The sequence below is a fragment of the Cucurbita pepo genome, chromosome LG04 (genome assembly GCF_002806865.2).
Source record: "Cucurbita pepo subsp. pepo cultivar mu-cu-16 chromosome LG04, ASM280686v2, whole genome shotgun sequence".
NCBI lineage: Eukaryota > Viridiplantae > Streptophyta > Magnoliopsida > Cucurbitales > Cucurbitaceae > Cucurbita > Cucurbita pepo.
The window spans coordinates 7,998,502-8,014,183 of NC_036641.1; the positions used below are offsets into that span (position 1 = coordinate 7,998,502).

The 15,682-nt window shown below is 36.7% G+C and overlaps 4 protein-coding genes across 4 annotated transcripts; all 4 read left to right on the top strand.

Moving 5' to 3' along the window:
* Positions 1 to 488: 488 nt before the first annotated feature.
* On the top strand, positions 489 to 4,095 carry LOC111793972 (aluminum-activated malate transporter 2-like). Its single transcript, XM_023676066.1, has 6 exons — positions 489 to 768; positions 1,667 to 1,807; positions 2,266 to 2,538; positions 2,936 to 3,033; positions 3,109 to 3,255; positions 3,573 to 4,095. The coding sequence occupies exons 1-6, from the start codon at positions 489 to 491 to the stop codon at positions 3,981 to 3,983; spliced, it is 1,350 nt and encodes a 449-aa protein (XP_023531834.1). The 3' UTR covers positions 3,984 to 4,095.
* A 3,453-nt stretch (positions 4,096 to 7,548) lies between these two features.
* On the top strand, positions 7,549 to 11,000 carry LOC111792951 (aluminum-activated malate transporter 2-like). Its single transcript, XM_023674585.1, has 6 exons — positions 7,549 to 7,822; positions 8,514 to 8,654; positions 8,774 to 9,046; positions 9,150 to 9,256; positions 10,345 to 10,491; positions 10,590 to 11,000. The coding sequence occupies exons 1-6, from the start codon at positions 7,549 to 7,551 to the stop codon at positions 10,998 to 11,000; spliced, it is 1,353 nt and encodes a 450-aa protein (XP_023530353.1).
* Positions 11,001 to 11,988: 988 nt separating this feature from the next.
* On the top strand, positions 11,989 to 13,942 carry LOC111793485 (chlorophyll a-b binding protein 8, chloroplastic). Its single transcript, XM_023675389.1, has 3 exons — positions 11,989 to 12,239; positions 12,320 to 12,381; positions 13,184 to 13,942. The coding sequence occupies exons 1-3, from the start codon at positions 12,093 to 12,095 to the stop codon at positions 13,797 to 13,799; spliced, it is 825 nt and encodes a 274-aa protein (XP_023531157.1). The 5' UTR covers positions 11,989 to 12,092; the 3' UTR covers positions 13,800 to 13,942.
* Positions 13,943 to 14,897: 955 nt separating this feature from the next.
* Positions 14,898 to 15,677, top strand: LOC111793813. Its single transcript, XM_023675861.1, has one exon. The coding sequence runs from the start codon at positions 14,949 to 14,951 to the stop codon at positions 15,429 to 15,431; it is 483 nt and encodes a 160-aa protein (XP_023531629.1). The 5' UTR covers positions 14,898 to 14,948; the 3' UTR covers positions 15,432 to 15,677.
* The last annotated feature ends 5 nt before the right edge of the window (positions 15,678 to 15,682 follow it).

The window sequence follows — 15,682 nt, forward strand, 5'->3', positions numbered from 1 at the left end:
TCACATGTTCNAAAAAAAAAAAAAAAAAAAAAAAAAAAAAAACATATTTTTAAGTAAAACAATCCAAGCCCACCGCTAACAGACATTGTTCTCTTTAAAACTTTTCATTTCAGGCTTCCCCTTAAGATTGTTAAAATGTGTATGCTAGGAAGAGGTTTTCATACTCTTATAAAGAATATTTTCTTACGCTTATATACGCACTTAAAAAAGACATATCAAACACATACTCGATAACGAGACGTTTATGGATGACAACAGTCCCCGAGCTAATTTTCAAAATAACCTTTCAATTTTGTTTGTTGTTTTTTACTTTTTAGGGTACAAAAGGAAGGAGACAACATAATTTTTTTTTTTTTTTTTGTATGTTATTATAAATAAGAGATATGCTCCAACACACAGTTGCCACAAAGCCATTGATTTCCATCTCTGATTAGCCAACACTTGTGCTTTTTTGTCTCTCTCTCTCTCTCTCTCTCTCTCAACAAGGCATGGAAATGGGGTCTGATGAAAAAGTAGGGCTAATGAGAAAAGGGTTTGAATGGGTGAAGAAATGGGTGAAGGGGTTGGTGGCAAAGTTAGTGGAAGTTAGAAGCAAGGCAATAGCTTTGGGTAAAGATGATCCAAGAAGGGTTATTCATTCACTAAAACTAGGGCTTGCACTCACCATTGTCTCAATACTTTACTATTACAACCCACTTTATGCCAACTTTGGAGTTTCTGCAATGTGGGCTGTCATGACTGTTGTTGTTGTCTTTGAATTCTCTGTAGGTATGATCACTATTAAAACTTTTTCCTTTTTCACTCTCTTCTTCTTGTTCTTCGCTTTCAATTTTGGGCGAGTGTTATCTCTTTTTACACTTCTTTTCTGAGATCCCATATTGGTGGGAGGAGAACGAAGCATTTTTTTTTATAAGAGCGTGAAAATCTCTCCCTAATAGATGCGTGTGGGAGGAGAACGAAGCATTCTTTATAAGAGCGTGAAAACCTCTCCCTAATGGGAGGAGAATGAAGCATTTTTTATAAGGGTGTAGAAACCTCTCCCTAGTAGATGCGTGTGAGAGGAAAATGAAGCATTTTTTATAAGGGTGTGAGAGGAGAACGAAGTTTACCTAGTAGATGCGTTTTAAAAACCTTGAGAGAAAGCTCGAAAGAGAATGTCGAAAGAAGACAAAATCTCTTAGCGGTGGGCTTAAATTGTTAGGTATGAAGCTTAGCTATGTGGGAAGATTTTTTTTTTTACCACCAAGAAAAGCAAAATTCAAGAATCTCCCCCTATCTAGCTAGATTTTAATGGTCAAAAAGCAAGTTTTATTGGATTTGTTCTAGTTAGCACACAGGTAAGTTTTAGCTTTAGACACACTTTTCAAGAAGAAAACCTAAAAAGTTGTGTTTGGGCTCTCTATGATCAAAATGTTTTTGAAAATGGACGAGCACCTAACGTGAAGTTCTGTAACAGATGAAGCTCACGGTCAGTAGATATTGTTTTTTTTTTCCTTTAAAATTTTTAAAACGTGTCTACTAGAGAGAGATTTCCACTCTTATTAAGAATGTTTCGTTATTTTCCCCAACTGACATGGAATCTCACCGTTTCTAATTCTTTTTTAATGGATAATGACACGAAAATATTAGCCATGGAAGGTTGCTTATTATGATTCAAAATCCTCAGGGGCAACACTACGAAAAGGGTTGAATAGGACATTTGCAACACTATTTGCTGGTGCTTTAGGAGCTGGAGCTCATTATTTGGCTGCCTTATCCGGACATGTTGGCCAGCCAATCATAACCAGTATCTTTGTCTTTCTACTAGGTAAGAACACTAAAACATGACACAGCTAAAGAAATTGGACAAAAGTGTTTTTTATTTTACTTGTGTTTAAAGTGCTTAGGAACAACTAAAAGTGTTTTTATTTTAAAACATTGGTTAACTTTGATTAAAGGTGCTTTTCACCCATGAAAAACCCACTCCCTTTTCATCATTAATCATCTTTCAAAACCCTAATTCCCAAACTCATCCCTTTCCGAGATCCCACGTTAATTAGAGAGGAGAACGAAACATTTTTTTTATAAATAAGAGTGTGGAAACTTCTCTCTAACAGACACGTTTTAAAATCGTGAGGTTGATAGCAATATGTAACTGGCCAAAACGGACAATATCTTCCGGTGGGCTTGAGCTGTTATACTACTCTTTCATAACATTTGACATAGAGTACTTTCGGAGAGATTCGATCAAATTACAAAGACTAAATTGTTTTGTGTGTTGAACAGCGTGCATATTGACGTTTATGAGGTTCGTTCCGAGTATCAAAGCGAAATATGATTATGGAATGATGATAGGCATTTTAACATTTGCTTTGGTATCCATATCTGGCATTCAAGATGATGAAGTAGTTTTGCTTTTTGAGAAGAGGATTTCAACCATCTTCCTTGGTGTCTGCGTTTGTGTGCTTATTTCTATTTCCATTTCCCCAGTTTGGGCTGGTCAAGATCTCCACAATCGCATTGCTCTCAACATTGAAAACTTGGCCATCTTCTTGGAAGGTATATACTCATAATGTCTCAACGTAACAATGTGACACGATTTCTTAAGAATTCGAGAGAAAAATAGAAGAAATTAGTCTCGGGATTAGGGTTTTTATACAACCATAGGAATACTGTTTCCTCGTTAATCTCTCGTAGACATTATACTCATGATCAAAAAAATTTCTCCGAAAACCCAATTCTCTCTCTCAAAGAGAATTCCCGCTATGATCCTAACAAAAATAAATGAAAATTTTCGCAAAAACGAATATTGAAATAGAAGGCATAAACGGGGACGGGAATGGAGACAGAAAAAGCTTACCCGTCTCCATCTCGTAGACATATCTAAGCATGTCATTTTAGTTCAAAAAATGGTTTGAATAGCAAGTAGTGAAGAAACTTTTGGAATATTTGACAGGATATGGATCAGTTGAATGCTTAAAAAGCTTACAAGATGAACAATTCACTCAAGAATATAAAAGTATTCTCAAATCAAGTGGCATTGAAGAGACATTGGTATATGCCTCTCTCTCTCACTCTCTCTCTCATTTCTCATATGTATTTATGAACTCATAGTGTCATTTTTTACAGTATAATTCTGCGCGATGGGAGCCCGGTCACGGATGTTTCCAGTTTCGTCATCCATGGAATCAGTACCTTAAAATCGGAGCTTTAACGTCCCAATGTGCCTTTAGAATTGATGCCCTTTGTCGCAATCTCTCTTCTTCTAATATTCAAGTAATCTCTCGCTCCTTTCGTAACTATTCTTTCTTAAAATATCGTTACGTAAAATTTTTAAATAGAGATGTTCATGGGTTAGATTGAATCAAGTTGAATTGAGACATTTTTTTAGACTCAGCTCAGTTATTAGGTCTGTAAATTTTTTCAATTCAAATAAGTCCATAATTGAACCTAACTCAACTCAAATAAATTTATACAAGCCGTGCTTGTTAAATTGGGTTGAAGTTTATACAGACCGTACTAGTTAAATTGAGTTGATTAGGTATTTTTTGGTCATCGAGTTTTATATCTCACCAGAGGCGCGATTGTGGCAGGTATCACAAAAGATTCAAACAGAAATCCAAGAGACATGCATGGAGATGAGCATGGAATCAGGGAAAGCACTGAGGCAGCTGGTTTCATCCATAAGGGAATTAACTCAACCAACTCAAGCACAAATCTACACACAAAACTCAAAATCAGCTGCCAAAAGGCTCAAAACCTCACTCAGATCATCACACTTCTGGGAAGATTGTGATTTCTTGACCCTCGTCCCGGCCGCCACGGTCGGGTTGCTGCTCATCGACGTGGTCGAATGTACCGAGAAAATCTCAGAAGCTGTTCAAGAACTAGCCTCTTTGGCTCATTTCAAGAGTGGGAAGGCTGAGCCAATGCAAATTGAGAAGGAAAAAGTGCAGCCCAATATTGGTGTTTCTTTTGTTACAATACCAATTAGTAGTGTGTGAATTTGAGAGTTGTAATTAGATGGAAATGAAACTAACATTAATCAGCTTGGATGAAGTTGATTTTGTTGGTTGATCTTCAAACAGAAGTAGAATGTTGTGTCAATTATTTTAATTTAAAAGTTCTCATTAGCCTTTACGTGGAAAAATGTTAACGAAACGAGTGAGCATTTTTTAAAATGTTCAGTAAGTAGTCCCACTATTAGGATCGAAAAATGTAGATATGTACAACATTCAATATGATTGATGTGACCTAATTGCACGATTGGTTTTGAGCTCTACTTTTATTTTTGGGTATAATTGGATGCATAGTATTTTCTATACATGACCCATGTACGTGCACATAAACTCACTAGGTGAGCTCGAAACGTACCTTATAGGTCTGGTTATAAATGTACGCTTTCGTGCAATATATGATTGGAAAAGTAATCTATGACTACATGAACATCACTCCATTATAGACTTAGAATTGAACTTTTATGCTGACAATTTATGTTCATAATTATAACAGATCAAAGGTCTGTTTTACCTTATAGTTACATCTTTTCCTTGTGCCAGCATGAGGGTGGACACATTGTTCAAGTATCGAAACTACATGTCTACTTACCATATATATGATTAAGTGAAGTTCATCGAGTAAGATTATGTTTTTAGCTCCGTGTTTGGACAAGTTTTTAAAATGGTAGGTGATAAGATAAGGAAATCAACTACAAGGGGGGTAAGATTCGGATTACCTTGTTGATCGAATATCTCAAGGCAAGAACACTTGATTGAGATTCGAATCACTCCACAAGCAAGATCGATCATGTCTAGCTTGAATGACTCTTGTTGATCAAATATCTCAAACACTTGTTTGAGATTCGAATCACTCCACAAGCAAGATTGATCATGTCGAGCTTGAATGATTCTACATGCAATCTAAACTACATAGAATTGCAAAGAAACTTAGCCATTGGCTAAAGAAAAGCACAAATGCTTCTTTCTATATTTTCCAAGTCTACCTTACAAATACAACATACATGGCTTTATATAGCCTCAAAATGAAACTATTAAAGGCATTCCAAAAGTTGTAACATTCACACTTTATGGCCATAATTAGCCATTATGTAAATGTAACCGAAATTAAATAAAAAGTCTTAAAATACAATAACTCTAAATTACTCTAAATTATAACCCACCCAAAATTTACAACAATCAAACTTTATTCTTCTTCAATGTAGCATGAATTGAAACATATTTTGATAATTTTGACAACCTTTTCTTCACATCTTCATTGAAGTATATTGTATGATTGATGTCTCTCAGTTCATATCAGTAGGATTACTAAACCATTTACAAAAGTCATTCTCACTCATGCAGATCAAAGGACAAGCTATTACAGCAGTGGTTCATAACTCACTCACGATTTATCTTCTCAACTAACGAATTTATAAAACGAGATTAAATATTTCATGGTCTAGTCTTATCACATAGCTTGTCTAAAAAGCAATGGTTAACGTACCACCATAACTACACTTGATTTCTTAAATGTTAGCGTAAGCTTTTATTTTACCCCACAATTTTTTGTTAACCATGGTGTAAAGTTAGATATAAGACCACATTTATTATAAAACTATAGTGTATAGCTTACTTCTAGACCATCATTAATGAAAACTATGGTTTATAAATACGTGTATTTATTTTTAACCACGGTTAGATTAACTCGTATAACATTAGACATAATTTTTAATCTCTAGAGAAATTGAAATAGAGCAACTACTATATTCATGACATGACTGTTAAGTGCAGAAACATTTATTTAAAATAATTTAAAAAACGATGTCACGGACTTAAACGTTTGTAATAAAAGCTTAAAAAAAAAAAGATGAAAATAAATAACGTGAAATTTAAATAAAACAAAGAAAATAATAAAATAATTATGTGATCTAACCTTAACGTAGGCTCCATAGTTTTCATCATGACGCCGCCAGAGTCATCTATACGAAATGTGTTACCTTTACCTAAAATGCAAGACCAGCACGTTGCTTGAGTAAGATACTCAATAAGTCCGATATTTGTAAAAAGTATTAAATTTTGAATTTTTTTCATTAAAAAAGTTATTATGTCATGGTTTTCTATAGACGTTATTCTTGTTACTTAAAAATTAAGCATATTTTTGTTATTGACCTTATGTATTTATTACTTGCTTCAAATTGTTGGGCATACGACTCGTGAACATTTATTATGACACTCGACTAAAAAAAGAATATATAAATGCATCGAAATCACATCCGAATGAGAACGATCTTGAAGATAGGATGACTATGAAAAACTTACCGAAAATGAAAGTTATTACTTATACGAACAAGGTGCACTTCTTTTTCAGTGCCTCAATCATATGAATTCCAAAATTAAGTGTGTTTTTGTGAAATTTCTTAAAATACATGTGAACGAGAGGACTCGTGTTTGGTCTGTGGGAATAGTCTTCACTCTTAAAAGCGATAAGTAATAACATGACCACGTAGCAAGAGAAGCACGAGAATATTAAAGTGATTAGGTGTTTCAACCTCAATGGTGTGCATTGGTTAGTCAATGCTTGAGTTAATAATTGAAATTAATGAGTTCTTGGTGTTTTGGAAATTAATGCAATGGGATTGTTGAGCAAAATTAAATAAAAAGTAAAAATTACGACATTTATTTATGTATAGATTCTATATAGTTGAATTATGCTAAAAATGACACTTTTTTAGATGAATTAATAAAGTCTAATTTTAAAAAATTCACATACGTTCTCGTGATAGCTCAAAATTATTGCTTTTATGCTACGCGTTCATACATCTTTTTAACTCTTAAAAATAAATTAATGTCGGGTATATTTCAATTTTATAGGTTTGTTCTATACGTGGTGGAGCTTAAAAAAATATATAATTTTTATAAACGGTACTTTAATGCATGGTTGTTAGTACACTGTCATAAGAAGGAAGTAGTATTTTCACCGTCGTGAGAGGAACCAGTTTTAAGTTCGAGGGTAACTGCATTGGAGTTATCTCTAAGATAGTGTTTGATACCGAAAGCAAAGAGGTTAATCCAACAAGGAGTCTGAGCCATATTGGCTAGTGCCGTAGACATGAAAAGGAAGAAAAGTCCTTACCTGTAGTATCGGTGGTGAATGAATTTCTCGATGTGTTTCCGAAGGAAGGGGGTTTTTGCATAGAGCTCGAATTGGGTACTAGTCGTATCTCCAAGACCCCATATCGCATGGCATAGGTGCAACTGTACGATTTGTTGAACAAGGGTTTTCATCCATCTAGCATATCCCCTCCAGATGCACTCGTTATTACACCTTCGATCGAATAAAAACATATGAAAAACGGTACAGTTAATGTAAATGGATTGATAACGTGCGAAACAACAACCATTAAAACAATGTTGTCGATAATTCCATATCATTAAACATACATTTAATCATACATCAAATGGCATATGAGACATTTATTAAGAACAAGTTAAAAACATTTAGGTATAAAACCAAGAACATAAACCAACCAAAACCCACTTCCAAATCACCAAGCTCCATCTCTTTAAGATCATGGTGGAGGGATCTAAAGAGACCTTAGCCAATGATCACCATGGTTGGCTCAAAGCCAAAGCGTGGAAGTTGCAGCAAAAAATGGTTGAATTATCCAACAATACAACGAAGGTGGGGAAAGACGACCCCAGAAGAATAGTTCATTCTTTAAAGCTTGGATTAGCCATCACCACTGTCTCCTTGTTCTTCTATTTCGAGCCTCTCTACGATGGCTTGGGCACGTCTTCGATATGGGCTATCATTACCGTTGTAGTCGTCTTCGAGTTTTCTGTAGGTAAGTTCTCGTATCAAGTATAGAGAGCTTGAATGACTCGAATAGGATTCTCAACCTAACTCTCTCTTCTCGAGTTATTTTATTTTTTCTAATTATTTAGAAAAATTTTACTTATCCACTATAAATGTCACGTTAATAACTAAAATTTTATCAAGCATGTGTCAAGATCTATTATTCTTCGTAACAATATTAAAAGTAGGGTTGGGTTGTGAACTCTATTTTCAGGTTAACCGGGTTGAGCCAACAAAAAAAATCTCCAAATCGTGAACCAAACCAAATTTTCGATTTTTCAAAATTTCAACTCAACCCAACCCAACCCAACCCAAATTGAAAAAATCTAACCAAACCCAACTCAACTCTTATACAGTGGGTAGGGTAGTTCGAATTGTTCGAATCATCGAGTCGCATGAGCACTCTATTTTCCAATATTTAAAACAACATTCTTGTTTATTCATAAACACGTCATACCTAGTAAAAACACACAACTCGAATACTCATCTTGTAACGGCCCAAGCCCACTACTAGCAAATATTGTTCTCTTCGGGCTTTCCATTTCAGGCTTTCACTCAAGTTTTTAAAATATGTCTAATAGGGAGTGATTTCCACGACTTTATAAATGGTGTTTCGTTCTCCTCTCCAACTAATGTGGGATCTCACGGTTAAGTTTTTTACGGTGATTTCTGAACAACAGGAGCCACGCTTGGAAAAGGAATGAATAGAGCAATAGCAACATTAATAGCTGGAGCTATAGGATTTGGAGCTCATTACATCACAAGCTTTACAGGAAATATTTGGCATCCCATATTACTTGGGATCTTGATATACACAATATGTAATAATATTACATAAACCTCCATGCATTCAATTCTATATATATATATATATATATATATATATATATATATATTTCACCATTAACCATAAGAACAACACTTAAATTCTGTAATGCAGCTGCCACAGCCTCATATTGTCGATTCTTCCCCAAGCTGAAGGCCAAATATGATTATGGGCTTTTGATATTCATCTTGACATTCAATATGGTAGCATTGTCCGGTTTCAGAGATGATGAGATATTAAAACTTGCATGGCATAGGCTCGCCAACATTCTAGTGGGTGCCTTTATTGCTGTGGCTATTTGCATCTTTGTGCGACCTGTTTGGGCTGGTGCTGATCTTCATCAATTGGTTGCTACTAATATTGAAAACCTTGGGACATTCCTTGAAGGTGAATACGACTAGAACGATAATCTGAGACGATAGCTACGTTGTAACGATCGTGTCTGATGATTTTTTCGACTTTTTTGTTTGTTGATACTCGTCATTGGCAGGTTTTGGGATTGAGAATTTTGGAGCATGTCAAGGAGAGATGGTTGGAGGAGGGAGTGTGATGAAGTATAGAAGTGTTCTTTGTTCTAAACAAAATGAGGAAGCTTTGGTAAGTTTAGAAAAGATTTGTTAAGGTACTATTTTAAACCTAATTAATTATGATCTTAAGACTTTTTTAAGTTTTGAATCAACTTATTAATTGTTCTTAATGTTGAATTAAAAGTAGTTGACTTGATTAGTGTTTATCAAAAGAAAAAAAGAGTTGACTAAATTATTGTTTTATTTAGGTTAGGAAATAGTGAAAATAAAGTTGGGAACGAAGCATTGCCCGCTTTAGTCCGTTAGGTATCGTCGTCATGGTTTTAAAGAGGTTTTCATACCCTTATAAGAAATGTTTCGTTCCCCTCTCTAACCAAGGTGGGATCTCACAATCCACCTCCTTGGGGACCAGCGTCCTCGTTGGCATACCGCCGGGTGTCTGGCTCTGATACTGTAACGACTCAGGCCCACCGCTAGCAGATATTGTCCTCTTTGAGTTTTCCCTTTCGGACTTCCCCTCAAGGCTTTAAAACGTGTCTTTCAGAGTTTCCAGCCTTCTCGCTGTTCCCGAAGGGCACCGGACGATGTGCCAGTGAGGACGCTGGACCCCGAAGAGGGTTGGATTTAGAGGGGGTCCCACATCGATTGGAGAAAGGAACGAGTGCCAGCGAGGACGCTGGACCCCGAAGAGGGTTGGATTTAGAGGGGGTCCCACATCGATTGGAGAAAGGAACGAGTGCCAGCGAGGACGCTGGGCCCTGAAAGGAGTGGATTGTGATGTCCCACATTGGTTGGGGAGGAAAACAAAAACACCATTTACAAGGGTGTGGAACTGGCAGAAGCGTTTTAAAGCCTTGAGGGGAAGCCGGAAAGGGAAAACCCAAAGAGAACAATATCTGCTAGCGGTGGGCCTAGGTCGTTACAGATACTATTTGTAACACCACAAGCCGATCGCTAATAAATATTATTCACTTTGGCCCATTCAACATTACTTATAAGTATGTGCGATATGTAATCGATCAAAGCTATTTGCTAGCATTGAGCTTTAACTATTACACTTTCTTTTTTTCCCTCAAATCCCATGATTTTTTTTTTCGAAAAATTTACTCAAATTATAAGGACTAAATTTCGAGTTAACGAGTTAAATCTCGTGTGTAGGCTTACCAAGCTACATGGGAGCCTCCACATGGAAAATTCAGACTTTGTCATCCTTGGAAACAATATCGGAAGATTGGTACCTTATCAAGGGACTGTGCCTATTGCTTCGAAATTCTTAACCGCTACCTCAACACGGACCAGATTCAAGTACGTCGATTATTTGAAAAAATAAAGTTTTACTAAACTTTTAATTTCATTCAAATAATATCTAAGGTGAATGAGAGATAATTGTCCTCTTTCTATAGTTACCCTTAGAAATTCAAAGGCAATACCAAGAGCAATGCGTACAAGTATGCATTGAATCAAGTAAAGCTTTGAAGGCCATGGCTAAGGCATTAAGAGATATAGTTCCACCGGCCTTGGCCAAGTCCCACATCGAGATAGCAAAAAAGACGGCTGGTGAGCTCAAGCTTCTTATAGCGAGTAGCCACTTTCATGGCAATATGAATATGGTATCAACCACAACTTTGATTTTACTACTCATTGATTCCTTCTCTTGTGTGGAGAAGATTGTTGATTCTATTCATGAGTTGGTTTCGCTTGCTCGGATGAACACTGCGCTGCAGAAGTCCGATGTAACGTCGACCGACCAAAAGGGTTCGGGTGATAAGGCTTCGTCACAACCTCATCATATTGTTACCATTGCTCAAAGTTAATTTGCTGAGTAGGGAATGCGAAATTTAAGTGTTCTATCCGTTCTTGTTTATGATTTTTATTTTTTTGTTTTTGTAGAAATAAGTTTGTTGAATAGTTTTATGCATTAATCTTTACTAGTAAAATTATCTCGATTTGCTAGGACCCATATTTGGATATTAATTAAGAGTCTACAAGTAGACTCCTTCCTAAAAATCATTAATAATATGATGAAGTCTTATCACGAGAACCCTTTTGCTCAATCAGCATCACATCGGACTTCGCAATGTTCAGAGCCGAGCAAGCAAAACCAACTCATGAATAGAATCAACACACAAGAGAAGGTTAACATACAAGGAGATCATATTCAAAAAAGTAATCTAAAAGGTCTATACTAAATAGATAACGTTGAATTTCTCATCCCGATAACACTATTGATATGACTCGCTTTGTTATTGTTACAAATATTTGTATCAAATTGTTCCTATAAAGTATGTGAATGAGGTCTCGTATGCAATAAGTATGTATAAGACTCGACCACAAAAATTTGTTAATTAAGAACACGAGTTATAACTTTTTTCTACGTGGGCTAAGAGTAATTTTTTTGGAATTGATTTAATAAGTCTAATAAATCAAATAGAAAATTGAAAACATGATTTCACCGGATGAAATGAAGTTCTTTTAAGCACTAATTTTAGGATTTGTACGACGGGTCAAACCCTAAACCCGTAAAGAATCAACTTACACATATTTATAAACGGGACTTGTCATATAGTGCATAAGAGTGTAACTCTAGATTAAGGTAACTAAATTCCAATGGCCACGTGGAAAATGGAGGTGATAATTAAGAAAACACAGGAGTAGAGAAATGGATGACAATATCTCTTATCTGCAATCATGAGATCCACGTGGAGAGTTGTAATTGGGCAGTGAGATCCCAGCCCAATCCAAAACCTGGGACATGTCGAATCTGAACCAGAATTTAGATTCTAGCTCCCTTCTCTCTCCAACCAGTGGCTTATCTCTTTCCTTCCTATTTCCATTTTAGCCTTCTTCCCTCTCCTCTCGCATCACTCCACTGCCCATTTTGAAGCCTGCTTCTCTGCAACAAAGCTATGGCCACTCAGGCTCTTGTTTCATCCTCGTCTTTGACCTCTTCAGTGGGCGCTGCCAGACAGCGATTAGGACCAAAGCCCTCCCTTGGTTCCTCCAGAAAGGCAGCTTCTTTCGTTGTTAGAGCTGAAGCCACTCCTCCTGTTAAGGTAATGAATAAGATATTAATTACTTGTTCTTATTCGTCCGAGTTGGTTTAGTTGTGATCTAATGTTTGTTATCGTTGCAGCAAGGAGCTAACAGACAATTATGGTTCGCTTCTAAACAAAGTCTTACGTATTTGGATGGAAGGTATATTAAACCGTTGTTCGGAAAGAATCTTTGATTTCGGTGTGATTTAATAAACTTGACTTAGTAAAAGAAGTTTTTGACTCGAAAGAAAGTTTAGGAAATTTGTTAACGTCTTCTCTGATATAAATACTCGAGATGTATGCTCTTTTTACACCAACAAAGAGAATAAAGGCTTAAGATTTCTTTGTTTCAAAAGATCTCTCCCCTCTTATTTTATTGTTTTATTTGTTTCGACATATTTGGATCGTGGGTCGTATCTAACATTATTGTTTCTTATTCTTAGAAACATGATAAACGAGTGTCTTAAATTGTAAAATCTTCACGCAGTATGAAACTAAGTCATGTGATTTAAATTACTTGGTTTGATTGATAGTCTTTCGGGCGATTAAGGATTTGATCCATTGGGACTATCAGACCCTGTTCTTTTTGTTCTTTTGTTCGTTTTGACGTATTTTAATCATGGGTCATATCCAACATTCATGTCTCATGTTTTTAAAAACATGACAAACGAGTATCTTAAATGGTAAAAGCTTCACGGGATCTAAAACTAAGTCATGTGATTTGAATTATTTGGTTTGATTGATAGTCTTCTGGGCGATTAAGGATATGATCTATTGGGACTATCAGACTTTGTTTTTTTTGTTCTTATATTTGTTTCGACATATTTCGATCATGGATCATATCCAACATTCATGTCTCCTGTTCTTAGAAACATGACAAACGAGTGTCTTAAATAGTAAAAGCTTCCCAGGATATGAAACTAAGTCGTGTGATTTGAATTACTTGTTTTGATTGATTATAGTCTTCCGGGCGATTACGGGTTCGATCCATTGGGACTATCAGACCCCGAGGGCACAGGAGGGTTCATCGAGCCGAAATGGTTGGCATACGGCGAGGTGATCAACGGGAGGTTCGCGATGTTAGGAGCCGCTGGAGCCATTGCCCCAGAGATCTTTGGATCACTAGGGTTAATCCCACCAGAAACAGCCCTCCCATGGTTCAAAACTGGAGTGATCCCACCAGCAGGGACCTACAACTACTGGGCAGACCCCTACACACTGTTTGTGCTTGAGATGGCTCTAATGGGTTTTGCTGAACACAGAAGATTTCAAGATTGGTACAACCCAGGATCCATGGGAAAGCAATACTTTTTAGGGTTAGAGAAGTTCTTGGGTGGGTCAGGTGACCCTGCTTACCCAGGTGGCCCCTTGTTCAACCCTTTAGGGTTTGGGAAAGATGAGAAATCAATGAAGGAATTGAAGCTGAAGGAGATCAAGAATGGGAGGCTTGCAATGTTGGCTATCTTGGGTTACTTCATACAAGGCCTTGTCACTGGCGTTGGCCCTTACCAAAACCTTTTGGATCACTTGTCTGACCCTGTCAACAACAACGTTTTGACAAGCCTCAAGTTCCACTAGAATGGGATGTGTGATTTGTAATTTGTGTATTATAAACTTGTCTCCCACTCTCTATTGTAGCATGAATTGAGGATAAACTTTTCTGTGATACCCTTCTGATGTTCTTCATCGTAAGAATATTGCGAGATAGCTCGACTCATCGATTTCGTTTTCTTTTATTAGAGTTGATCGTATATATGCTACCTAATTCAATCATTCAAGACAAATATGAGTCTATGATAATAACAATTGAGGGCAATTCAATTATCGTTACATGCTCATAAGATAAATGCAATAAGAAAAGAATACTCGGATTAGAAAATTGTATGAGGCCTGTGTTATAGCGGAAGTGGAAGCAAGATCGATTGCACTCACACACCTACAAACATAAATTAATCAAAGAGACACAGATTTTACGTGGTTTAGAGAGAAGAAACTTCACTACATCGACGAGTAGCCTCACAGAAGGTTAAGAGTTTTCATTTTGAGGTTATATAATGTGTCATGCATGTTATTTTTGTAAGATAGACTTCGAAAATGTATTAAAAGAAGTATTTGTGCTCCCTTTAGCTAATGGCTAAGTTTCTTTCCAATTCTACGTAGGTTAGGTGGTATGTAGAATCATTCAAGCTCGACAAGATCAATCTTGCTTATGGAGTGATTCGAATCTCAAACTAAGTGTTTTTGCCTTGAGATATTCAATCAACAAAGTTAATTCGAATCTTACTTCCCTTTGAGTTGATTCCTTATTTTATCACCACCACTAGTAGATATTGTCTGTTTTAGCTCATTACTTATCGTCCTAAACCTCATGGTTTTAAAATGCTTCTACTTGCGAGAGGTTTTCACACTCGAATAATTCGTTCTCTTCTCCAACCGATGTGGGATCTCACAATCCACCCCCTTGTTGGCTCATCGATGAGTGTCTGGCTCTAATACCATTTTAAAATATGAAGAGATTTCTACACGTTTGAATCGGGATCCCGATTCAGGGGAATCTTCCCTTAGCTTCTTGAAACAAACAAGTAATTTCATTTCAATGAGGGCATAATGGAGGGTAAGACTTCCTTTAATTCCTTGAGTTTTCAAGTGCAAGAAGAAAGTTGAGCCTATAAAAGTTATTAGCGAAGAAAATTGTTGAACTCCGCCGCACCTCAAACCTCCCCATCAATGGCTTCCCTCTCCCGATTCTCACTTCTCCTTCTAATTCTCACCATTACCGCCCAAACCCATCTCGCCTCTTCCGTAAGGGACATCGCCCTCAACTCAACAGACATCCACGAGCTTTTGCCCCTTTACGGTTTTCCAAAGGGTCTCTTACCCAACAATGTCAAGTCCTACACGCTCTCTGCCGATGGTAGCTTCGAAATCGAACTCGAAAGCGAGTGTTATGTGAAGTTCGATCTGTTGGTGTATTACGATAAGATAGTGAAAGGGAAATTGAGGTATGGGTCTGTGGCGGATGTTTCTGGAATTGAAGCAAAGAAGCTGTTCTTGTGGGTCTCTGTTACAGGAATCGAGGCTAATCAGGGCTCTGGAACCATTGATTTTTATGTTGGGGTTTTGTCGGAGACTTTGCCGGCTCAACAGTTCCAGAAGATTCCTGCATGTACGCGGAAGGCTTGCCTTGGAGAAAGAACAGAGGCTATGTGAGGTAGTCTTGCTTCTTTCTTGGATTTGTCTGCTTTGATGAACACTTGTCCATGTTTGATCTGTTCTGTGATGAAATGATGTTTGATCTTTATGTGCTTACTTCTTTCATCACAAATTGGGTTTTTGGGAAGTGCAATTGTTGTCTGATTTTGTTGAGGAGATTTAAGTTCTTGTAGCATCATTCTGTATCCAAAATACTTGACAATTGGTTGTAGAAAAAGAAGTATAGTTAGCTTTGGTTGTTGTCAAGA

Coding starts and splice junctions, on each gene's coding strand:
- LOC111793972 (XM_023676066.1), top strand. CDS start 489: ATGGAAATGGGGTCTGATGAAAAAGTAGGGCTAATGAGAAAAGGGTTT. Junction 1,808..2,265: donor TATCTTTGTCTTTCTACTAG/GTAAGAACACTA, acceptor TGTGTTGAACAG/CGTGCATATTGACGTTTATG. Junction 3,256..3,572: donor TCTCTTCTTCTAATATTCAA/GTAATCTCTCGC, acceptor CGATTGTGGCAG/GTATCACAAAAGATTCAAAC.
- LOC111792951 (XM_023674585.1), top strand. CDS start 7,549: ATGGTGGAGGGATCTAAAGAGACCTTAGCCAATGATCACCATGGTTGG. Junction 9,047..9,149: donor CCTTGGGACATTCCTTGAAG/GTGAATACGACT, acceptor CGTCATTGGCAG/GTTTTGGGATTGAGAATTTT. Junction 9,257..10,344: donor AACAAAATGAGGAAGCTTTG/GTAAGTTTAGAA, acceptor TCTCGTGTGTAG/GCTTACCAAGCTACATGGGA.
- LOC111793485 (XM_023675389.1), top strand. CDS start 12,093: ATGGCCACTCAGGCTCTTGTTTCATCCTCGTCTTTGACCTCTTCAGTG. Junction 12,240..12,319: donor AAGCCACTCCTCCTGTTAAG/GTAATGAATAAG, acceptor TTATCGTTGCAG/CAAGGAGCTAACAGACAATT. Junction 12,382..13,183: donor CTTACGTATTTGGATGGAAG/GTATATTAAACC, acceptor GATTGATTATAG/TCTTCCGGGCGATTACGGGT.
- LOC111793813 (XM_023675861.1), top strand. CDS start 14,949: ATGGCTTCCCTCTCCCGATTCTCACTTCTCCTTCTAATTCTCACCATT.